Raw genomic sequence first — 23,820 nt, forward strand, 5'->3', positions numbered from 1 at the left:
CAGGGAGTCTGCTTCTCCCTCTGACCCTCCCTCCTCTCATGTGCTCTCTCTCTCTCTCTCATTCTCTCTCAAATAAATAAATAAAATCTTAAAAAAAAAAAAAGAATGATACAGAATTTCAAGTCCTCATGGCTAGTGTCTGGCTCCGCATCAACCAAACTGAATGTAAATTCAATAAAAATTCAGTACGGAATTTTACATAATGTAAAAGTTCTGGTATATTGTCCTGAAACTTAACACCGTTATTTAAACACGTTCTTGTTTCCTTTCACATGCTGGGTTAAAGGACTGTATCCACGCCAACACCCACCTTCATTCTGTTTCCCTCCTAGGCCCTGGCTGGGAGCTGGGGTCTCTCTGGGGACCTCCGGCCCCTGCTGCATCTTTGACTCCTGCCGCTTTTTGTGGGCCACCTCCTCATCCTGCCTCCTCTTGGCTTCACAGGCCTTGGCGATCTCCTGCTGCAAGCTCGTGAGGAGGTCCCGCATTTCCTGCAGGGCTCTCTCTGCCACAGCCTGGTCCTCTGCTGTGGGAAAGCCGTTCTGTCAGGGGGACAGAGGCAGAGCTTAGTGTCTGTTCCCTAGGCACCTGTGAAGCCGAATCACAACTTACACACAAGTCAACAATTTCTAAATTGGAACCGTTGCACCAATGAAGTGCCCACGTTCAACACGATGATACCTACCGCTTCCTGTTCTCCATACTGATTTACCATCACATCCATAGGCAGACCTGAGCAAGGACGCTTCCATGCTCTCACCAACACTGGCTGAGATGAGTTTTTGAAAGTTTGTAACAATAGTCTAGATAAAAATGATATTGTGTTTTAATTTGCATTCCATATATTAATGGTGATTTTAAACTTAATTTTAGGGGGTGCCTGGGTGGCTCAGCTGGTTGAGCATCTGCCTTCAGCTCGGGTTGTGATCTCAGGATCCTGGGATTGAGTCCCATGTCTGGCTCTCTCCTCGGTGGGGAGTCTGCTTCTGCTGCTCAGCAGAGTCTCCCTCTGCTGCTCCCCCTGCTTGTGCTCTCTCTGTCAAATGAATAGATAAAATCTTTTTTTTTTTAAAGATTTTATTTATTTATTTATTTGAGAGAGAGAGAGAATGAGAGATAGAGAGCACGAGAGGGAAGAGGGTCAGAGGGAGAAGCAGACTCCCTGCCGAGCAGGGGGCCCGAAGTGGGACTCAATCCTGGGACTCCAGGATCATGACCTGAGCCGAAGGCAGTCGCTTAACCAACTGAGCCACCCAGGCGCCCCTAGATAACATCTTAACAACAAAACAAAAAAACCCCAAAAAACTTAGTTTCAAATTTACCAATTGTATTTCTCCTTTTACAGCTGCCTGTCTGGTCCTTTCCTCAGCTTTCTGTTAGTGGAATGGAGGTAGAGAGTGATTTATTTATCCTTTTTCCCATAGATATAAGAACTCCCTCTGTAGCAAGGACATTAAATTTTGGCCTGTTATAGATGTTAAAAATATGTTTCCTAAGTTATAATGCGTCTTTCAGTTTTGTGAACTCATATCTATTGATCCTTCCCATTGCTATGCCTCCAAACCTTAACATAATTCAAATATTCGCCTAGATTTTTTTCACTAAACATGATTTATTTTTGTCTCTTTGACAAAGATTATAGAGTTAATCAGATGAAAGAATGGTACAAATTTAATCTTTACTTTTTAAATTTTATTTATTTGACGGAGAGAGAGAGAGAGCACAAGTTGGGGGGAGCAGGAAAGGGAGAAGAAGGCTTCCCACTGAGCAGGGAGCCTGATGCGGGGCTTAATCCCAGGATCCTGGGATCATGACCTGAGCTCAGAGCAGACACTTAACCAACTGAGACAACCAGGTGCCCCTTAATCTTTACTTTTATGGTTCTAATTCATCTTTTCCCCACTGATCCGAAATGGTACTTTTAAAAAAAAAGATTTTATTTATTTGAGAGAGAGGGCTCACAAAGTAGGGGCAGGGACAAAGGGGAGAGGGAAAAGCAGACTCCCCGCTAAGCAGGGAGCCTGCCATGGGGCTCGATCCCAGGACTCTGAGGTCATGACCTGAGCTGAAGGTAGATGCTTAATCGACTGAGCCACCCGTGTGCCCAGATCAAGAGTAGCATGCTTTTTCTAATGAGTCAGCCAGGTGCCCCACGTATTCACTTTTTTTTTCTTAAAGATTTTATTTTTAAATAATCTCTGCAACCAACACAGGGATTGCACGCATGACCCCGAGATCAAGAGTCACATGCTGGGGCGCCTGGGTGGCTCAGTCGTTAAGCATCTGCCTTTGGCTCAGGTCATGATCCCAGGGTCCTGGGATCGAGCCCCGCATCGGGCTCCCCACTCCGCGGGAAGCCTGCTTCTCCCACTCCCACTCCCCCTGCTGGTGTTCCCTCTCTCGCTGTGTCTCTTTCTGTCAAATAAATAAAATTAAAAAAAGAAAAAAAAAAGAGTCACATGCTCTAGAGACCGAGCCAAGCAGGTAACCCTAATTTAAATTTTTTTTTAGATTTTTTTTATTATTTATTTATTTGACAGAGACAGAGACAGCGAGAGCAAGAACACAAGCAGGGGGAATGGGAGAGGGAGAAGCAGACTTCCCACCAAGCAGGGCGCCTGGGTGGCTCAGTGTCTGCCTTTGGCTCAGGTCATGATCCCGGGGTCCTGGGATCAAGCCCCACATCAGGCTCCCTGCTCAGCGGGAAGCCTGCTTCTCCCTCTCCCACTCCCCCTGCTTGTGCTCCTGCTCTCGCTAGCTTTCTGTCAAATAAATTAATTAAAAAAAAAAAAATTCAGTTCTTCAGTCACAGTAGCCATATTTCAAGTCCTCAATGGTTACATACAGCTAACGGCTACTGTATAGCAGAGCATAAATATGGAACATTTCCATCACCACAGAAAGTTCTGCTGGATGGCACTGTCCTCAAGTTACCAGTTCACAGGAAATACAGGTAATAAAGAAACCTAACGTAATATACCACAGGGTTAGGGTTAGCAATTGCATTCTGGAGTTTTCCAGAATGTAGAAAATTTTATAGAACCAATGATCTAGACTCTTTTGATAATTAAATGGCAAGGAAAAAGAAATAAGGGATGTAGAATCTTGAGATTAAAAGACTTAAGAGGGGCGCCTGGGTGGCTCAGTCATTAAGCGTTTGCCTTCGGCTCAGGTCATAATCCTAGGGTCCTGGGATCGAGCCCCACCGTCGGGCTCCCGGCTCCACAGGAAGCCTGCTTCTCCCTCTCTCACTCCCCCTGCTTGTGTTCCCTCTCTCACTGTCTCTGTCAAATAAATTAAATCTTAAAAAAAAAAAAAAGACTTAATTAAGAGACATAGACCAAAAGGTTGAAACTTGTGTAAATGTTAATGTTCCAACCAACTGTTAAAAAAAAATTTTAGGGGAGGGGCGCCTGGATGGCTCAGTCGGTTAAGCATCTGCCTTTCGGCTCAGGTCATGATCCCAGGGTCCTGGGATCGAGCCCCACATTGGGCTCCCTGCTCAGCGGGAAGTCTGCTTGTGAATTCTCTTTCTCTGTCAAATAAATAAATAAAATCTTAAAAAAAAAATTTAGGGGAGCCTGGGTGGCTCAGTCGTTAAGCGTCTGCCTTCGGCTCAGGTCATGATCCCAGGGTCCTGGGATCGAGCCCTGCATCGGGCTCCCTGCTCCGCGGGAAGCCTGCTTCTCCCTCTCCCACTCCCCCTGCTTGTGTTCCTGCTCTCGCTATCTGTCAAATAAATAAAAATCTTAAAAAAAAAATTTTTTTTTTAGACAGGAGTGCCTGGGTGGCTCAGTCGGTTAAGCGTCTGACTCCGGCTCAGGTCTGATCTCAGGGCTCTGTGCTCAGCAGGGAGTCAGCTTGTCCCTCTGCCCCTCCCCCTGCTTGTGCATGTGCTCTACTCTCTCTTTCAAATAAATAAATAAATTCTTTAAAAAAGAAATTTAGGGCGCCTGAGTGGCTCAGTCATTAAGTGTCTGTCTCCGGCTCAGGTCATGATCCCAGCATCCTGAGATCAAGCCCCGCGTTAGGCTCCCTGCTCGGCAGGGGGCTTACTTCTCCCTCTCCCACTGCCCCCCTAACCCCCACTGGTGTTTCCTCTCTCTCACTGTTTCTTTCAAGTAAATAAATAAAATCTTAAAAAAAAAAATTTTAGACAAATGGAAAAATTTGAACACTTACTAGGTATTTAGTCATATTGTTTTTTTTTTTTTTGAAGATTTTATTTATTTATTTGACAGAGAGAGACACAGCGAGAGAGGGAACACAAGCAGGGGGAGTGGGAGAGGGAGAAGCAGGCTCCCTGCTGAGCAGGGAGCCCGATGTGGGGCTCAATCCCCAGGACCCTGGGATCATGACCTGAGCCTGAGCTGAAGGCAGACGCTTAACGACTGAGCCACCCAGGTGCCCTAAATTGTTTTGTTTTTTTTTTTCCAGATGTGATATTAGTATTCTGGTTCTGTTAGCAAAGAGTTTTATCTTTTAGAGATACATACAAAAGTATTTTCCCAGATGAAGTTATGTCTGAGATTCACTGTAAAACCATTCGAGAGAGGGCATGCAGCCGGAAGGAGAGATGAAATAAGACTGCCATGTATTGATTCTTGCTCAAGCTGGGAAATGGTTGCATAAAGGTTCATTATGCTGTTCTAATTCTGTGAGGTTTGAAATTTTACAAAAGGAAAGGTAAACAAAAGCTATAAAACAAATTCAAAGGGAACGATAAACTATAAAAATAAACTTCTGCCTCAAATATGATAAGTGCACAAAGTTCTTAATATTTAGAACATGTATCAACTGGATTTTTAAAACAAAAACACACGTAGAAATACGAACTAAGGGTAAGAAGGTACAATTCATAAAATGTGAATTGCAGGGGGCTCCTGGCTGGCTCAGTAGAGTCAATAGAGCAGATGACTCTTGATCTCGGGGTCATGAGTTTAAACCCCATGCTGGGCATGGAGCCTACTTTAAGAAAAAAAAAAAGTTAAAAAAACAAACGTGAATTGCTACAAGCTTTGGGTAAGAATCAAGAACCTTAAAATTCTTTGACCAAGTAATTCTGTTTCTAGGAAATTTTCTCAAAGAAATACAAGTAAGACATATATAAAATAATATCACTACAGCATTATGCATGGTAGTAAAAATACAGAAACTTAAATGTTCAACAGTAGGCATGTTTTTTCAAACGATTTTCGTTAAGATTGTATGTGGAAAGTATCCAATTCTGACAAGTTCATCAAATAATACTGAATATCTGCTATGTGTCACGGTAATACTTGCAATTTTTAACACTGCTTTAATTAAAAACATCAAAATATCGTTAATGGTTATAGTAATTATGCTTTCAAAATACGTTAACTGAAAAAAGCAATGCACATTCCCATAAGGTTTTAACTTTTACCATAGCATTGCAGGTGCTCAATAAAATACTACTGAATGAACGCAACTATTTTGCAATCAGAATAAACAATTATCCGTTTAACCTAAAATAGGAAACTCGGTATGTACGAGTCCAGTTTGGCATGGGGATAACTGCCCGCCCCCACCCCCTTGTCGGGGAAGAAAGATGAAATGCTAACCGGGATTATCACAAGGTCCCTCCGAAGACCCTCACCTCAGATGTGGCCCGAATGATCCCTGAGACAAGGCCACACAGCTGGTTGCCTCGGGTCCGGAAGGCAGACAGGTCAAGCTTCAGCGCGTCTCTGTGCGGCTCAGAGGCATCCAGCTGCTGGTTGAGGTGCAGCACCTCCTCCTGCAGGGCATAGAGGCTCCGCAGGCGAACCTGGCCTTCTTCCCTCCGCAGCCGTTCCTGCTCCACCTGCTTCAGGCGCTGCTGCTCGGCCTCCCGCAGCTTCAGGTTGAGAATCTACACGAAGGACAGTCCTGTTACCTCTCTCCGAGGCGTCCCTGGGCCTTCTCTTTCCACATCCCCCAAGCCTTATGTGGGCTCCGTATGTTCACAGATGGGTCCACAGCCCAAGGTGAGTCCTATGGAGGCATGATGTGGGCCAGGTCCTCCTTGCCGGTCGGCCAAAACCCGACTTTTGTCAGGTTCGAGCGAGACACAGAAAAACCCACATGGATTCTCCCAGGCTCTGACCTTTGCTCTGTGACGATGCTCAGCTTTTAGCTTCTCTTGGTGCCCCAGGGCTTCTCTGGAGCTGCGCGAGAAATGGCAGGGAGGAGCAGTCAGGAATGCTTCCTAAAGATGTCTTACCTCACCTCTCCTAAAAGCCTCCCTTTTCTTTGTGATACACTGGTCATCTTTCTAGGTCATAAGCTTTTCTGGCTAATTTCATTTTGACATTTAAGGCCTCAGAAGTCCAACTCTTTCCCTTTGGGTTTCATGTTGGGAAAGAGGTGCCGCTGAGCACACTGAGGGTCCCACTCACCTCTTCTCCATCACTTCCCGTAAGTCCTGGAATTCTTTATGATGTTTCAGCTCCTTCCGTTCATCAAAGCGCTTCAGTTGTTCAGATGCCATCTCGGAGAGGGCTCGCACCTTCCTCTCCTGCTCCTCCTGCCACTGCCTCAGGCCCTCCTGGAAAGGGTCAGCACCTGCTCTCTGTGGCTCCGTTAGCACCTTGCTCAGTCACCGTGGGGTACCCCCCGTCGGTCCTTAGCTCCAGAGACACTCGAGGGCATGGAACCAGCTCCTTATTTCTCAGAAGCTACACTCGAGTTGCATCTCCCCTTTGGGTGGATGTTTAAACTCAGCTGTTTTGGAAAGCTCTTCCAATTTGCCCCATTCAGTTCATGTCACTCCAATACCAGCTGAGAATGAACAGGTATTTACCAACATAGTGTCAAACAGCCCTGCGCGTTTAAGCCTCCATCCTGTGCATTCTGATGAGGGTTTCAGAGTAACCAACAGAAACTCTCACTCGAATTCCATAAACATGCTAAGCCCATTCCTACCTCACTCCTTTCCTTACCTTAGCATCTCTGCCTCCATCTCCCCGCCCCCACTTCCACTTAGGAAAGTCCCCTTCCTATATTCCTAAGGGTATCAGGTATTCCATTTATTACTCATGAGAGTACTCTCATATGGTTTTTAAGGGTGATGTGACATTTTAACTATCAAAATTTAAAGTGTATATATCCTTTGAAACTAGTTTAATTTTAGAAATTTATCCTGAGGAAATATTTGCAAGCGTGTGCAAAGGTATTTGTACAAGGATGCTTACAGCAGCCCTGCTGATGATGGCGATACATTTAAAATAATTTAAATTAACTAGGGATCGACTAGACATATTACAGTGGGTCAGACTAGAGAATACCTTTCAGCCTTAAGGATGAGCCGCTGTATACAGCAAAATATATTGTGAAGACACTGTGTTATTCTATTTTAAAGCTTCCAGTGCAAGAAGGCAAAGTGACCACAAGCATATATAACCTCTCCTCTGAACCTCTGTTTAAAGAGAGCTGGGAAGGAAAAAAAGACCCAACAATAGAAAGCACATGGAATCATCAGCAGGGAAAAACTTTCAACACGCTTCTGGAAGATAGAAAGTTTCTGTGGAGGAATGTGGACTGACAGAGCAGGGCTGAGAAAACGTGAGGATGCACGCACACACAAGCAGATTACGCCTCTCGGGGAGACAGCCAACCTAGCAGAACCTCAGAGAGGCTCCAGATTGAAAAATGCCAGGTCTGAAATCAGGTGAGGTTCATGTGGCCGAAAACAGAAACATCAGCGGAATGTTTATGGACAAAATAGTCAACCCTCGCCCCCACCCCGAAGCCATGAGATCAGAATAGCCAACAGCCAGGTACGTGTGCTGTTGTGATTTTTTTTAAATATCTTTTCACGTGCTTCTTTGCCTGTATCTTTGGTAAAGAACCTCTACTTTGGCCCATTTTGTACTTGATTTGCTTTTACTGTTGTGTACTATGTAATGATTTAAAAAGAGATCTGCACATTCTCTGACACCCTCCCATCTCCTCCACTTCAACCTGAGCAGGGCTTCAAGACTGCCTTGACCAAGAGAACGAGGGAAAGAGAAATAATGTTACACAACTTTTAAGAAAGGCCACACGGCTCCAGGATGTTTGTTCTCAGAACCTGAGCTCCGTGCTACGAGGAAGCCCCAACATGTGGAGAGGACAGACGCCGCAGCCAACGCTAACTTCAGCTGCTACCCAGGTGACAGAGAAAGCCTTTGAAACACCTCCGGCCCCAGCTGCCACACCCGCACGGCCCTAAGTGAGAACCATCTAGTGGAGTGGGTTGACCTCCAGAAACATGAAAGACAGTAGTGACATGCCAGGGGTGGTTGTAAGCCACAAGTTTGGGGCGATTTATTACATGATCACGCATACTCCCACCCCCCCAAAAATAACGGAGAGTTCTTTCCTATAACAAAATGAATAAACTGTCCGGAGATAACTGGATCGGCTAGCATGGAGGCTGGTATTCCAGAACAATACCCTAGGAATGCTGACACTCAGGAAGTTCAAAAGCATTATAATCTTGTTCCTGACTATGCACCTGGAAGCCTTGGTCCAACCACTGGCAAAGAAAGGTCATGGTCATTAGCTATTTGAGGAAACTGTGTACCCTAGGAGATCAAGGTGAACAAGTGGAAAATAACGAATCTAGAAGAAACAGGTATTTCAAAGAACACAAATCTAAAAAAGGACTCTAGTATGATATGAGAATAAAATGCTCTGAAAAAAAACCAAGCGGAAAATAAGAGAAAGCTCATGAAAATTAAACCCATCATTTAAAAAATACATAAATACGTATCTTTTCAAACAACAATGGAGGGATAAAATAAAGAAATCTTCTGGAAAATAGAGAAAGACAAAAGGAAAATGAGAAAAAGAATAGGAGAAATAGGGAATTTATCTAGGAGAGCCCATCTCTGCCTAATAAAAGTTCCCAGAAAGAGAAGAAACAAGGAAATGGAGAGGGAGAGAAACTAATCAAAGGGAAAAAACTTTCCCACAGATGAAGGACCTAAGTCTTCAGCTGAAAGGGCCCCACCTCTCCAGGATCTGACCACCCCTCACCGTGCACACTCGTAGCACCCGAGTGGAAGCAACCATCGCCTTCAGAGTATAACGGCTTCTACCTACGTTGTACTTACTGCTCTTGTTCACTCCTACCTCTCCTCACCAGTGCAGAAGCCCCATAAGGGCCTCGATTCTCGTCTGCTTTGCTATTGTCTCTAGACCTAGAACAGCATCTAAGTGCTCAATAAGCATGTGAGAGCTTGACAACTATCGGCTGACTCAGTGAATCAATGAATGAAGGTAGACGCCGCAAGACTTTCACTTTATAAACTCACGTAATCTGTAGAAATGTTTACAAAGTCATGCATTGTTTTTCTAATTAAAAAATAATAAAGTCAGCTCTTTGGGCTCAGATCTAGTTGGTGGTGACATGGTGAAAGGCCCCCAGAGGGTTGGGATCCTCTGTAAATACGGGAGCCGTTATGGTGCCTCCCTCAGGAAAATGGCGGAGAAAACTGAAATAAACCAGCACGACAAGTACACGTGCTCCTTCTGTAGCAAAACCAAGATGAAAAGACAAGCTGTGGGGAGTCGGCACTGTGGTTCCTTCATGAAAACAGCAGCTGGTGGGGCCTACAGCATTTGAAACACTGCTAGCCTATAATAAACGGCTTACTTTATGTACTGAAATTACATGGGTTTGTTGTTAAATTTATGAATTAGGTGTTCCAATTTCTGTTGCCTTAACTTTGCTTTCTCAAAAGGCTTGGGAATTAAAATCCTTCTAACTTTTATTGGAAAAGCATGAAAAAATAATAAAGTCCAAATAAACTATTAAAATAGTGTTATTCCTGGGGCGCCTGGGTGGCTCAGTCATTAAGCGTCTGCCTTCAGCTCCCAAGGTCCTGGGATTGAGCCCCGCAGCGGGCTCCCTGCTCGGCGGAAGCCTGCTTCTCCCTCTCCCACTTCCCCTGCTTGTGTTCCCTCTCTCGCTGTGTCACTCTCTGTCAAATAAATAAATAAAATCTTAAAAAAAAAAAAGTGTTAATTCTTTCCTCCGGAGGCTGTTAAGATCCATCTTCTCAGTATAACGTTACTGACAGGCCCCAGATCACCTTTAAATTCTGAAGAAGTAAATGGAAGCCAGGAAAGTCTAAGTAATTTTCTTGAAGTCATATGTAAAATAGAAGAGCTAGGATTTGAACCCAGATCCCCCCTCAGAGAGCTCACTTGTGACTGCTCTGTTACACTATCTCCCCAAATGAATCGGGAGCTACTAGCACGGGGGCCACGATGATTAGCATGAGGTGGACATCCATAATGCCTGAAGAACTGCATCTACAGGTGGCTCCCTCGGGTCAAGCCTGCCTTATTTCGTGGGTCACTTACTGTTCCTCTCATCCTGTGCACCAGCTCATACATTCGGATGCAGCCTTCCACTTTGACCCCCCGGGAGGACTGAAGTACCATAGGCTCTGTATGCTGGGACTCATGTTTGCCCTATATACACAAAAAATGGAAAAATTAAACATTTCAAGATGGTAAATTTGGTGTTATCCCTTCTAGACGAAAACCACATCCCTACTTATGAGCAATAACCATAAGAAGAAGAATAAAACAATTTAGGTTAGAACCAGTGTGCTTGGGCGCCTGGGTGGCTCAGATGGTTAAGCAGCTGTCTTTGGCTCAGGTCATGATCCCAGGGTCCTGGGATTGAGCCCCGTATCAGGCTCCCTGCTCCTTGGGGAGCCTGCTTCTCCCTCTGCCTCTCTCTCATGCACAAATAAAATCTTAAAAAAAAAAAGAAAAAGAACCAGTGTGCTTTTCACGATGTTGATCTTGTTCCAATTGTTTTCCTTAGTAAAGGAAATAATAAACTATATTTATATAATAATATACAAACCAATAAATGATTTCTTGCTTTGGACAGTTCTTTTTTTTTGCTTTGTTTGGGGCACCTGGGTGGCTCAGTTGTTAAGCGTCTACCTTCAGCTCAGGTCATGATCCCAGGGTCCTGGGATCGAGCCCTGCGTCAGGCTCCCTGCTCCGAGGGAAGCCTGCTTCTCCCTCTCCCACTCCCCCTGCTTGTGTTCCCTCTCTCGCTGTGTCTGTCTCTGTCAAATAAATAAATAAAATCTTAAAAAAAAAAAAATTTTGTTTGCTTTTTTGATTTGCTTGTCTGTTTTGATCTACCCAGCAAACTTCTCCCCTTTCTTCTGATGTGTCCATTTGTGCTGAGGTGGTTTGAATGGAGCAATCCCAACCCACATCCTGTTCTTCCACCCTCCTGCGTCAGAGGTAATCATGTGACCAGCCTACCAATCAAAGTACTCTATCTGCCCCCCCCCACCCTGTGCCCCAGCATCTACTTCAAGAATGAGGCTTATGACCCAAGCTAGGCTAGGCCAGACTCCATCTCTGAACTTTTCTGATGGAGTTATCTGGAAAGGCTTAATACTTCTGGAGATGCTAATCTAAGAAGATATGTGTCTAGGGTTACTAATGGCCAATTTGCTACAGGGAATCTATATAAACAATAAAACTAAGAAGAGTAAACAGAGAGGAGAGGCAAAGCCCCGTATTTGGGTCACTGGATCAAGTCAGAAATGATGTAAAGCAGAGACAAGCAGAAAGTAGACTGCCTGGACTGACCCGATTCTGAATGCATTTGTAGACTTTATGGTTATATGAGCTAATTAATTAATTCCTTTTTCTCCCTCTTAGTTTTGCTTAAGCTAGTTTAAACTGGGTTTCTGTTAAACACCAAAAATTCCTAAATGACACAATAATCCATTATGTGAAGCCATCCAAAACTTTATTTAAACTTCAAGAATGGGGGCACCTGGGTAGTTGAGTCGCCTAAGTGTCTGACTCTTGATTTTGGCTCAGGTCATGATCTCAGGGTCCTGGGAACAAGCCCCACGTCGGCTCTGCGCTTGGTGGGGAGTCTGCTTGAGGAGTCTCTCCCTCTGCCTCTCTACCAGCTCACGCATGCTCTCTCTCAAATAAATCTTTAAATAATAATAAAAATAAATAAATAAACCTCAAGAACGATGGAATTCTCTATCTGGAAAGGAACTCAGCAATGTGGCACAGTACCAGATTTCCAGATGAAGAAGCTGAAGCATGAGGAAGATGCCTGCCCACTGGCATGCCACAGTACTGGCAGGATTGGAACTGAGAAGCGCTCATAGAAACAGAAATCTTTTTTAAAAGATTTTATTTATTTGTTTGAGAGAGAGCAAGAGAGAGAGAGAGAGAGAGAGATTGAGAGAAGGAGTGGGAGGAAGGGCAGAGGGAGAAGCAGACTCCCTTCGGAGCAGGGAGCTGGACAAGAGACTTGATCCCAGGACCCTGGGATCATGACCTGAGCCGAAGGCAGATGCTTAACCAACTGAGCCACCCAGGAACCCCAGAATTTTTTTTTTATTTTAAAATAATTCTAATTCACAGGAAGTTGAAAAAATAGGTAGAGGGAGGCTTGTGCACTCTTCACCTAGTCTCCCCCAATACTAACATTCAGGAATACAGTAAATATTAAGAAGAGTAAACTGATGTTGGTACAAACCACAGAACTACTTCAGATTTCGCCAGTTGTACAGGAATCCATTTGTGTATGTGTACCGTTCTATGCAAGTTTATCTCACGTGTAGATTTCTGTAACTATAGCACAATGAAGGTACAGAACTGTTCCATTACCATAAAGCTTCCCAAGCCACACCTACCTTCATACCTCTAATCTGTTCTCTATAATACTCTTATTTCAAGAATGTTAAGTAGATGAAATCATACTGTATGTTCCTGTATATGTGTATATACACTAACTACTTCTGGAAGTATATCCCCACCCCGCCCCCCCCAAAAAAGAAAGAAAAGAAAAGAACGCCACCAGTAACAATTTAACACTTGTTAAGTGGGAGAAACAAAGGCAGGGACAAAATAGAGTCAAAAAGAGAAAAAAAATGTTTTTTTTTTTTAAAGATTTTATTTATTTATTTGACAGAGAAAGACACAGCGAGAGAGGGAACACAAGCAGGGGGAGTGGGAGAGGGAGAAGCAGGCTTCCCGCTGAGCAGGGAGCCCAACGCGGGGCTCGATCCCAGGACCCTGGGATCATGACCCAAGCCGAAGGCAGACGCCCAACCAACTGAGTCACCCAGGCGTCCCTCCTTTTTATTTTTTAAACAAATTACAATTTTTGTTTTACAAATTATAGAACCAATGATAAGTTACATACGTCTGGAGAACAGGTATGAAATTTACTGTAAGCCTCCAGCAGCCAACACAAAAAGGGAGACCTCATGAGTTAAACTCATGCAATGGTCATGAGAAAAAAACCAACCAATTGCTCATGAAATTGCTATTCTTGGTACCAAGAACAGAGGAGACTCTCTCTCTTAGCTCTTCGTTAAGAGGACACTGCATGATGTAGTGAATGGAGTCCCTATGACAGCCACAAGAGTCATGATCTTTCCCAGGGTAAGGTCACTGTTGTCTGACAATGTTAAACACTTCAACTTTTTTAAAAAAGATTTTTAAGTAATCACTACGCCCAACGTGGAGCTCGAACTCACGGCCCTGAGAGCAAGAGTCGCACACTCCACCACTGCATGAACCAGCCAGGGGCCCCTTAAACACTTCAGCTTTTCGGTCACCTCCACCTCCTGTCTTAAGCTGAACAAAAACCTTACCTCGGCTCCATCTGGTGTTGCTGAGGAGGATGGTGAGAAGGCAGGGGTTCTGCCAGGAGATCTGGGAACACAGGAAGGTTGGTCGAGGGTGGAAGTGGACCTAGAGGATGCTGAGGTCTCAGAGGAAGGTGGGTTCTCTTGTGTGTGGGGTAAGACATGGTCTACCACCCATCCAGAGTAGGAAGACAGCTTGGGGAGAGACATACATTCTTCCAAAACATCCTAGAGAGAAGAAGAGGGTGAAGCCCAACTTGCATGTCAACTGATTCAAGCAATCAAAAATAATTTTGGCCTTATTTTCCACTATCTGCCTTACTGGTTATCTAAGAAGGCCTGAATACATACATACATACATACACACATACCAAAGACCCAATCTAACTGTACTAACAATCAGAGATGGAGACTAAAAAAAAAAAACAAAAACAAAACTACTTTAAGATTTTATTTATTTATTTGACAGAAAGAGACACAGCAAGAGAGGGGACACAAGCAGGCCTCCCGTGGAGCAGGGAGCCGGATGCGGGGCTCGATCCCAGGACCCCAGGATCACAACTTGAGCTGCAGGCAGAAGCTTAACGACTGAGCCACCCAGGTGCCCCGAGAAAGTAGTTTCTTTTTTTGTAATTTAATTTTATTATGTTATGTTAGTCACCATACATTACATCGAAAGTAGTTTCTTGGTAATGACCCTGACTACCATCCTTTTACAGCATCAGACAAAATAACTGTAACCACAGAAAAAGGAATGACACACAAAGATGGTCATTAAAGCATATTCAAGGGGCGCCTGGGTAGCTCAGTCGTTAAGCGTCTGCCTCCGGCTCAGGTCATGATCCCAGGGTCCTGGGATCGAGCCCCACATCGGGCTCTCTGCTCAGCAGGAAGCCTGCTTCTCCCTCTCCCACTCCCCCTGCTTGTGTTCCCTCTCGCTATGTCTCTGTCAAATAAATAAATAAAATCTTTAAACTAAATAAATAAAATCTAAAAAAATTAAAAATAAATAAAGCATATTTGAAAGCAATCTAAAACATCAGAATGGAAAAGAACACAGGGAATTTTGACCTAAGCTACAATATACACAATCAGGGGATATTAGTCATTTAAAAGTACTAAATGTGGGGGCGTCTGGGTGGCTCAGTCAGTTAAGCAAGGGTCTGACTCTTAATCTCAGCTCAGGTCTTGATCTCAGGGTCATGAGTTCAAGCCCCACATTAAAAAAAAAAAAAAAAAAAACTGATTGTGAATCCTATGTTAACACCATACTTCAGATTCAAATTTTCCCCAGTTTTATTGAAAAATATTCAACATATATCACTGTATAAGTTCAAAGTGACAGTATGATGGGTTGATTTACATTAAAATATTAAACGATTACTACAATAGGTTCAGCCAACATCCATCTTCTCCTATAGATACAACACAAAGAAGAAAAGAAAAAAGGGAAAAGAAAAACTTTTCTCCTTGTGATGAGAACTCTTAGGATTCACTCTTAACTTTCCAATATAGCATATAGCAGTGTGAGCTACAGTCACGTTGTACATTACATCGCTAGTACTTATAACTGGAAGTCTATTTTTTTTTTTTTAAAGATTTTATTTATTTATTTGACAGAGAGAGAGACAGCGAGAGCAGGAACACAAGCAGGGGGCGTGGGAGAGGGAGAAGCAGGCTTCCTGCGGAGCAGGGAGCCCGATGTGGGACTCGATCCCAGGACCCTGAGATCATGACCTGAGCCGAAGGCAGACGCTTAACGACTGAGCCACCCAGGCGCCCCTATTTTTTTTTTTTTAAGATTTTTTTTTTTTAAAGTAATCTCTACACCCAATGTGGGGCTCAAACTCACAAGTCCAAGATCAAGAGTCACATGCTCTTCTGGCTGAGCCAGCCAGGTGCCCCTTGGAAGTCTGTATCTTTTGACAACCTTCCTCCCATTTCTCCCGCCCCCAAGATTCAATTTTAAGTGAAAAACCAGGAGTATAAATAAATGTCTACAATTATATAAAATTTTAAAAAATGCTAATACACTGAAAGACATGAAAAATATGCTAGAAGTTATGCTTGGGTGACGAGTGACATATTTCTCCTTGTTCTAATTCCCTAGATTTAATTTTTTTTAAAGATTTTATTTATTTATTTGACACAAGAGAGACACAGCGAGAGAGGGAACACAAGCAGGGGGGAGTGGGAGAGGGAGAAGCAGGCCCCCCGCCGAGCAGAGAGCCCGATGCGGGGCTCGATCCCAGGACCCTGGGATCATGACCCGAGCCGAAGGCAGGCGCTTAACAACTGAGCCACCCAGGTGCCCCAACAATGCATACATTCTGTTGACAAGGCTGCAGGCAAAAAGGCACGATCATGCATTGTTGACTGGAAGGCAATCTGATGCATACATAATGGGGGGCGGGGGACATCTATGTTTACCTTTTGACCCAGCAATCTCAAGTCTCGGAGTTTATCCTGAAGATACACTTCCCACACAATGAAAATAACACACACAAGGGTACCTCGGTGGCTCAGTTGGTTAAGCGACTGCCTTCGGCTCAGGTCATGATCCCGAGTCCTGGGATCGAGTCCCACATTGGGCTCCCAGCTCAGTGGGGAGCCTGCTTCTCCCTCTGACTCTCTCCCCTCTCATGCTGTTTCTCTCTCGCTAATAAATAAATAAAATCTTTAAAAAAAAAACAAAAAGAAAAGAACACACACACAAGGGTACAAGTAATGGATTACAACTCAATGAATAAAACAGGAACCCAGGAGTACATGATGATATAAACAATTCATTAAACAGGGGAGAAAAGAAAGCTCTTCCTTACAGTAGAATGCCAACTACTAAGCGTAGAAGGAATGGTGGATATTAAAGAAACGCCATCTGGTTACCTCACAGGGGTGACTGATTCAGACAGAAATAATGAATGCCAACCATGGAGGTTTGACGAGTTAAAGGATACTAGTGTAATCTTGGATTACCTCCCCATAAGATACTAATCAGTTACAAAAGGAAAAATGCCCCATTTTAAGCGCAGCTATCTGGCAGGTAACAATGTGACCAGGTGACCAAGGTTAGGATTCCCAGTGTTGGGATGGGTTGCAGCATATGTATGCTTCCTGAGATGACTGAGAACACAGCATCATTTCTATGGTATTCCTGCCAAAAATGCACAACGTGACTCTACACCAGACAGACCCATCCTGGGATTCATCCTACAGAATTCAAGTCATGTGTATTCCCTAACACTGCCAGTGATAATAAAAGACAGGGAAATGCTTTAGAACGTGTAAATAGACAGGACAACATCGTATCTATAACTAATTATCAGCAACTTGGGTACAGGAGCTATGCCTTAACCTTGTCTACAGCCCTGCAGTCTAGTGCATGGGTTTGCAAATTCTAGGTACAGGGACCAGGCCACCATTAAACTTTCCACGTCTGCCCAATGTCATCTAGAATTTTCGTCTTTTCAATAGGTTAGGTCATATTAGTCGTTCTCCGCTAAATCTCCTAGCACAAAAGACGTGCAGTAAATAACTGACCCCGAGAGGGTTGCTTTGACAACACAGCGGAGGCGCCTAACTCTGACTCTGGGAGTGGCAATGAAGCCTTTAGAGAAGAGCACCTTTGAAATAAGAGGAGCTCCCTGAAAAGTTAGAAAAGGCAGGAGAGGGCAGACACTCTACGACACAGAAATGCACACACGGGAGTCAAGAAACAAATGCGGGTTGTTGGAAAAAACGCACGTGTTCCAAGCGCAAGACGTGCCAAGGGTTAGGGAACAGCAGGGTTTCGTGGCCAGGAGCCGGAAGGGCACCGCCCACTTCGCCCCCCCACCCCGCTCACCTCGCCCCGCAGCAGCCAGTCGCGGTGGTAGCTGAGTCGACCTTTGTCGGAACTGCGCAGCGCCTGCAGAGTCTCCCAGCAGCGACCCTCAGACGGCATGGCTCACCTGAGGGAGCTTTTCAGAGTCTCCGCTTGTAACAAAACATGTCCTCGAATCAGCCGCCCGGAAACGGGCCCTAGCTTCCGCTTCCGGGGCACGCACGCAGCCGCGCAGCGCAACCCCGCCCTTAACGGCTGCGTAGCCCCGCCTCCGGCGCCGAGCCCGCTTGCCAGCGCGCTTGTGCGTAGGGTTTGGTCCCTATGCTACCTCTCTTGCTTGCCGCTAGGATCAGGATCTTCTGAAGGCTGGAGTCTCTGGATTGCAGAGATCCCAGTATGTTTTTTTGTTTTGTTTTGTTTTGTTTTTTGTTTTTTTTTAAAGATTTTATTTATTTATTCGAGAGAGAGAGAATGAGAAATAGCACGAGAGGGAAGAGGGTCAGAGGGAGAGGCAGACTCCCTGCTGAGCAGGGAGCCCGACATGGGACTCGATCCCGGGACTCCAGGATCATGACCTGAGCCGAAGGCAGTCGCTTAACCAACTGAGCCACCCAGGCGCCCCCCAGTATATTTTGATGAGGATGTGGAGAAATTGGAACATTGCTGGTGGGCTCTAAAATGGGGCAACTCCTGTGGAAGACAACCTGACAGTTCCTCAAAAGGTTAGCGTTACCATTGACCCAGCACTACTCCTAAGGGTATATGTATATACCCAAAGAAATGAAATATGCATCCACATAAAAACTCGAATGTTCGTAGCAGCATTACTCATAGTGGCTAAAAAGTGTAAATACAAATGTCCATCAACTGATGAGTAAATAAAATAGGGTGTATTCATACAATGGAGTATTATTTGGCCATAAAATGAAGTACAATGCATTCTACAACATGGATGAATCTTGGGAAACATTATTCTGAGTGAAAGCACTGGTCACAATATTGTATGATTTCATTTTTGTTAAATGTCCAGAATAACAAACATATCCTTAGAGACTTTGTTAGTGACTGCCAGGGGCTGTGGGGAGGGGAAAGGGGGAGTGGCTGCTAACTGGTATGGGCTTCATTTGAGGTGATGAAAATGTTCTAGAACCGGATAAAGTTTATAGTTGTGTAACTTTGTGAATATACTGAAAATGACCGAATTATACACTTTAAAGGGGTGAATTTTATGGTATGTGAATCCTATCTCAATACATCGGATAAGATTCACCATTGCTGGGAACCAGCTTTAACTGGGACTTTTTAGCTTTGGCAATTCTTTTGCCCATTTCGTGGGATCTCAGTTCGAGGTAGAAAGGAAACACCCTCTGGAGTTTGAAGTGTTATAAACATTTTCATTTTTTAATTTTTTTTTTTTTTTACAAACTCTCTGGACTGTTTTTAATAAAATACTTTACAAAGAAAAATAGACCATCTTTGAGAGGGTCCCAGCAATAGACTCCAAAAGAGGTGTTTCCCACCAGCGTTGTAAATAGCAGTGCCCTGCAGGAGGAATTTTTCATTGGTTTTACAAAAATACAAATGAGTTGTGCAGATATGTACCACACTGGTGTAAGCTTGCCAACTGTACTTTTTTTTTTTTTTTTTTTTGGTGGGCAGCAAAGTAAAGTTTATTGAGTGATAGTACAAAGCTCCCGAAGAGGGAGGGGACCCAAGAAGGCTGCCCCCAACTGTTCTTTCTTGGAAGATCTTTCATACATTGTAAGTTCTAGTCCATTTATCATTAAAGTTATGAAAACAGGCTTCGTATTGTGGCACTGGTAGCTGGTGCTTGTTTTTCAAATGAACTCCCTTGGCAAAATTAAAAGCTGGAAACTGCAAATGTCCAAAAATTTGAGGGGGGAAGGAGATTTTCTGAATCTAGATGCCTGTGTGGGCCCATTGTTTTTGAGGACATGGGGGAATTCTCTGGAGTTCATTGCCCATGGGTTAGAGTAGACAGAGGACAAGATTGGATCACCCAGAAGGCCAATAACAGCTAAAAACAGAAAGGTTAGGGTTCAGCACAGTAGCCCATTCATTCACCCTCTAAGGAATGTGTTCTTTCTTTTAAATACAGGAAAATGTGAAGAGCACAAAAATAGCCCATAATCAGAAACCAACTAACAGGGGGCACCTAGCTGGCTCAGTTGGTACAGCACGCAACTCTTGATCTCAGGGTTGTGAGTTCAAGCCCCATGTTGAGTGTACAGATTATTTAAAAATAAGATATTTAGGGGCACCTGGCTGGCTCAATCAGCAGGGCATGCAACTCTTGATCTCAGGGTGTGAGTTCAAGCCCCATGGTTGGGTGTACAGATTACTTAAAATCTTTAAAAATTTTTTTAAAAATAAGATCTTTATTTTTTTAAGATTTATTTATTTGAGAGAGAGAGAGCACAAGCAGGCAGAGGGAGAGGGAGAAGCAGGCTCCCCACTGAGCAGGGAGCCCGATGTCGGGCTCAATCCCAGGACCCTGGGATCATGACCCTAGCTGAAGGCAGACACTTAACCGAGTGAGCCACCTAGGCATCCCCCAAAATAAGATCTTTATAAAAAGAAAAACCAACTAACATTTTAAAAATAGTAATATATACACATCCTGTCTTCTTCCATCCTATCCACCCCACCTGACACTGAGCAGTGCCTTACAAAGTGTGTTCTCCAGTCATCTCACAGGATTATGCTGTGAAGAAGGTGCACAAGGAAGAACCAACCTGGGCCAAAATGAAATGAGAAGCCTCACGTCCCAGGCACCAAGTACTTGTTTACTGGCTCTCCTGCAACATTTTCCTTCATCGTTTTTAGAAAAGGGAAGGGGTGGGTAAGGAAATCATCCAATGGAGCCTTAAATATTGATTATAAAAGCTTCTTATAAAACAACACACATATTTCCAGAATAAATGCATTCCACAGATACAGACCTGGCAAAGAGAAACAAAAATCAGTGAGATTGGGATTACACTTTGAAGAGGCCACTGGACATGGGCCCTGCAGCGTCTGTTGTGAAGTGCTTAGGGACAGGGTGGCCTCAAGGACACTCGAACATGAGGTTTCCAGCGGGCGTGGGAGGAAGGCGTTGGGGCAAACACCGTACCCGTGACAAAAAACAGCAAGTGAACATGCTTACAGCCCAGGAGGGGTGGTGAGGGCCTCGGCCTAATAGATCCTGCTGGTTCAGGGAAGAGAAAACCCAAGGGAGAGATTCCTCAAAAGAGGAGGGCTGTGAGGGAACTGGAAGAAAAAGTTCAGATCATTTTCTCTGGGAAGGAAGGAGCAAAGTCATGGTGAGTTAAAATCGGGTACCCTAAGATTAGTAGATTTATGGTGTGTCAAGGTAATTAATTTTCATCAGATGACTCTGTCAGAGGGGAGAAAGAGAAAACTAAGTCATTCCTGTCCCCCACCCCCACCCTCTCGCTGCTTTAGGGACTTTTCTGGGGCCAGTAGCTCAGACAAGATCCTGAACACACTTCCATCAGTGGAAGAGAGAGGAAAGCAACAGGCTTTCCAGCTATGGCTTGGCCCCTCTGCGGTTCCCATGGCATCAATCCGGGCTCCTGGCCCAAGACCGGCAGCCTCAGGCAGGAGGAGATCGGGAGCGGATGGGAGAGCTGGTCAGGTAGGTAGTGTAGGGACTGTCCCCGAACACATTGGCATAGGATGACTTGAGGAACTGGACGTAGTTCTGCATGCTGCGATTGGTGCTTTCTGACTGCTCCAGGCGATCTTTGAGGTCCTGGACCCGGCTCTGGTAGCGACGGTCAGCCTAGGAGGGAGAACCAGAGTACGGGCCAAGTGTGAGTACAGGTCAAGTGTGTAAAATGTCTAGGACAGACAGATCCCTAAGAGACTTGATCAGTGGTTGCCAGGGGCTGAGGGCGGGGGAATGGGAGGGACTGCTGATGGCTATGGGGTTTCTTTTTTTTTTTTTTTAAAGCTTTTATTTATTTGAGAGAGAATGAGAGATAGAGAGCACGAGAAGGAAGAGGGTCAGAGGGAGAAGCAGACTCCCTGCCGAGCAGGGAGCCCGATGTGGGACTCGATCCCGGGACTCCAGGATCATGACCTGAGCCGAAGGCAGTCGCTTAACAAACTGAGCCACCCAGGCACCCGGCTATGGGGTTTCTTTCTGAAAATATTCTAAACTTAGCTTGTGACGATAATGGCACACCTCTGTGAATATGTGAATATAATAAAAACCACCGAAGCGTACAGTTTAAATGAGTGACTTTTATGGTATGTAAATGATACCTTAGCAAAGCGGTTAAGAAAAAAAAGGGATCTGCCTGGAATATCCTTAAGGGATGGGAAAGTGATTTGAGAAAAATAAAACCATGTCATATTCATAAAAACACCTTGCCCTGCAGGCCCCAGGAAGCTAAAATCTCAGCCCATTCCCTCCTCTTCTGCCCCCTACCCTCCAGCCCGACTCACATCGTCCCGGCTCCGCCGCAGCTGGCTGAGTTCAGTTTTGGTCCTGCTCAGCTGGGTCTCAAGGTCCAGGATTTTGCTCTGAGCAGCTCGCTCTTTGGAGACTGCATGCTCCTTGGTTTGTTCCACCTGCCCAGAAGGCACGGAGGTGTGGCTGGCTTACCTGACCTGGGCAATGCCAGGCAGAGAAGCCTGGGCAACTCCCGCTCTGGTCTCAGGGACGGCCCGTGCACATCGCTGTGGACGGCTCCCGGGAGCCTCGGGGCAGGAGCTAAATACAGGACTTCTGCAGCCCACTTCACCTGCCCCTTCCCCACACTCCCATGAGTCATCACCTGAGCCCTGGTAAACCTGGCTGAGTCCCACACAGGCTGCAATTGAATAAGCCATCATGAATAAAGGGCCAAATCCTCTATAGTAATTGCTCATTTGATCCTTACAATGAATTCATGAGGCAGGTGCCACTACTGTGTGCCCATTTTTTAGATGGGGAAATAGGCTCAGAGAGGTCAGGTGATTTGCCCAAGGTCATAGAGTTAGTTAGTAATGGAATCGAGACTGACCTGCCTCCTAGCATCTTCGATGGCGCTCTCCAGCTGCCTGGCCAGGGTCCCACACTCCCGTGTTTTCTCCTCTAGCCGCAGCTGGGACTGGTGGATGGCCTCCTCCCTCTTGGCAATCACCTGTAGGAACTCGATATTCTGGGCGCTGGTTGCCTCCAGTTTCCTAGGTGAAAGCACTTAATCAGATCCTGCTCATACCCCTACCTGTCCTGTTCCACCCCACCAGGGGGCTGCCAGTCACCCCTGGACCGGGGCTCTCATCACGCCAAGAGTCTCCAAGGAACCACACGAATAAACCAAAGAAACCTGCTGATTAGCAAGACGGCAGGATGCTGAGCAGCCCAGACAGCCAGTTAGAGGGCTGTGTGAAGAGTGGGCGGGCAGGGAAAGCCGACTGCGTGTGCCTGTTAGCACACATGATACAGCACCTTGTACTGAACTTAAAATTTAGAAGTTATACAATGTTTCACAAATGTAATTAGTTTGTTTCTTATGCATGTGGGAGAATGGTTAGGAGAGAAGGAATTTTCTAGAATAAGATTAAAATGTATTCCTTTATAATTAAAATTTTAACCTTAAAAGAATTTATAGAGGACAAATAAAATTGCCACTTGTAAAACAAAACAAAAAACAACAAAAACACGGGCCACCATTATCCCCACTCTACAGATGGAAGAAACTGAGGCACTGAGAGCTAAAGTCACTGGCCCGAGGTCAACGCAGCTGGCAGGTCTGTCACCAAAACCCATGCCCTCAGCTTCTGTTCACGACTGCCCCCTCAGCAAAGGGACTTCAGCTGGACCACTCTACCGCGGATGTGAGTCACCACGGGCTGCAGTGACCATTCCGATATGCACACATGGTCCCCAGTGCACTTGCAGAATATCTTCCAGTTGAAAGCTCTGTTAAGTTCTGCTGAGTCCAGCTGCACACTGGAGGCCAGCAGAGCAGAACACTGGCAGAGCCCAGGAGACCTGCTTGCCCAAGTCCCCGCATGCAGGCTGCATGAGCCACCCGGGCAGTCATGGCATCCCAGGGCCCCGGCCTTTCAGCTCTGAAACTAAGGCCCCAACCCTCATTTTACAGATGCTTAAAAGCTCTGGAGGAGAGTCAGGGGCCTACGTCACAGCTTTGCCAGATACCAGCTGTGTCACCTTGGGCAAGTCACTTTACCTTTCTCCATGCTCAGTTTCCTCATATTTAAAATCGGGATAATAGTAGGGGTGCCTGGCTGACTCAGTCGGTAGAGCGTGCAACTCTTGATCTCAGGGTCGTGAGTTCAAGCCCCGTGTTGGGCATGGAGTATACTTTA

At 45.1% G+C, this 23,820-nt stretch overlaps 2 protein-coding genes and 1 long non-coding RNA gene across 22 annotated transcripts in view; 1 reads left to right on the plus strand and 2 right to left on the minus strand.

The window, feature by feature from the left end:
* The window catches only part of GLE1 (GLE1 RNA export mediator), a 28,708-nt gene extending 11,047 nt beyond the window's left edge, over positions 1 to 17,661 (minus strand). For 2 of the 4 annotated variants that reach the window (XM_025888323.2, XM_025888324.2), the window contains exons 1-7: positions 17,494 to 17,661; positions 13,656 to 13,877; positions 10,354 to 10,464; positions 6,399 to 6,547; positions 6,107 to 6,167; positions 5,618 to 5,872; positions 311 to 542 (exon numbers count right to left, since the gene is read on the minus strand). In XM_025888323.2, coding sequence (XP_025744108.1) covers positions 311 to 542; positions 5,618 to 5,872; positions 6,107 to 6,167; positions 6,399 to 6,547; positions 10,354 to 10,464; positions 13,656 to 13,877; positions 17,494 to 17,592 — 1,129 coding nt within the window. In that variant the 5' untranslated portion in view covers positions 17,593 to 17,661. The remainder of the gene's footprint in view (positions 1 to 310; positions 543 to 5,617; positions 5,873 to 6,106; positions 6,168 to 6,398; positions 6,548 to 10,353; positions 10,465 to 13,655; positions 13,878 to 17,493) is intronic. The other 2 variants (XM_073905662.1, XM_025888325.2) reach the window with 2 other exon arrangements.
* Positions 17,662 to 17,767: 106 nt separating this feature from the next.
* On the plus strand, positions 17,768 to 20,270 carry LOC141374952 (uncharacterized). Its single transcript, XR_012382175.1, has 3 exons — positions 17,768 to 17,866; positions 19,132 to 19,233; positions 20,180 to 20,270. It is a non-coding gene; the product is annotated as an uncharacterized lncRNA (long non-coding RNA).
* A 562-nt stretch (positions 20,271 to 20,832) lies between these two features.
* Positions 20,833 to 23,820, minus strand: part of ODF2 (outer dense fiber of sperm tails 2) — a 33,998-nt gene continuing 31,010 nt past the window's right edge. For all 17 annotated transcript variants that reach the window (XM_025888177.2, XM_073905664.1, XM_025888183.2 and 14 more), the window contains 3 exons: positions 22,509 to 22,671; positions 21,949 to 22,074; positions 20,833 to 21,280 (listed from right to left, as the gene is read on the minus strand). In XM_025888177.2, the coding sequence (XP_025743962.2) occupies positions 21,092 to 21,280; positions 21,949 to 22,074; positions 22,509 to 22,671 (478 nt within the window). In that variant the 3' untranslated portion in view covers positions 20,833 to 21,091. The remainder of the gene's footprint in view (positions 21,281 to 21,948; positions 22,075 to 22,508; positions 22,672 to 23,820) is intronic.

This window comes from Callorhinus ursinus, unplaced genomic scaffold (genome assembly GCF_003265705.2).
Source record: "Callorhinus ursinus isolate GAN/ISIS: 27379988/994484 unplaced genomic scaffold, GSC_fseal_2.0 scaffold24, whole genome shotgun sequence".
Classification (NCBI taxonomy): domain Eukaryota; kingdom Metazoa; phylum Chordata; class Mammalia; order Carnivora; family Otariidae; genus Callorhinus; species Callorhinus ursinus.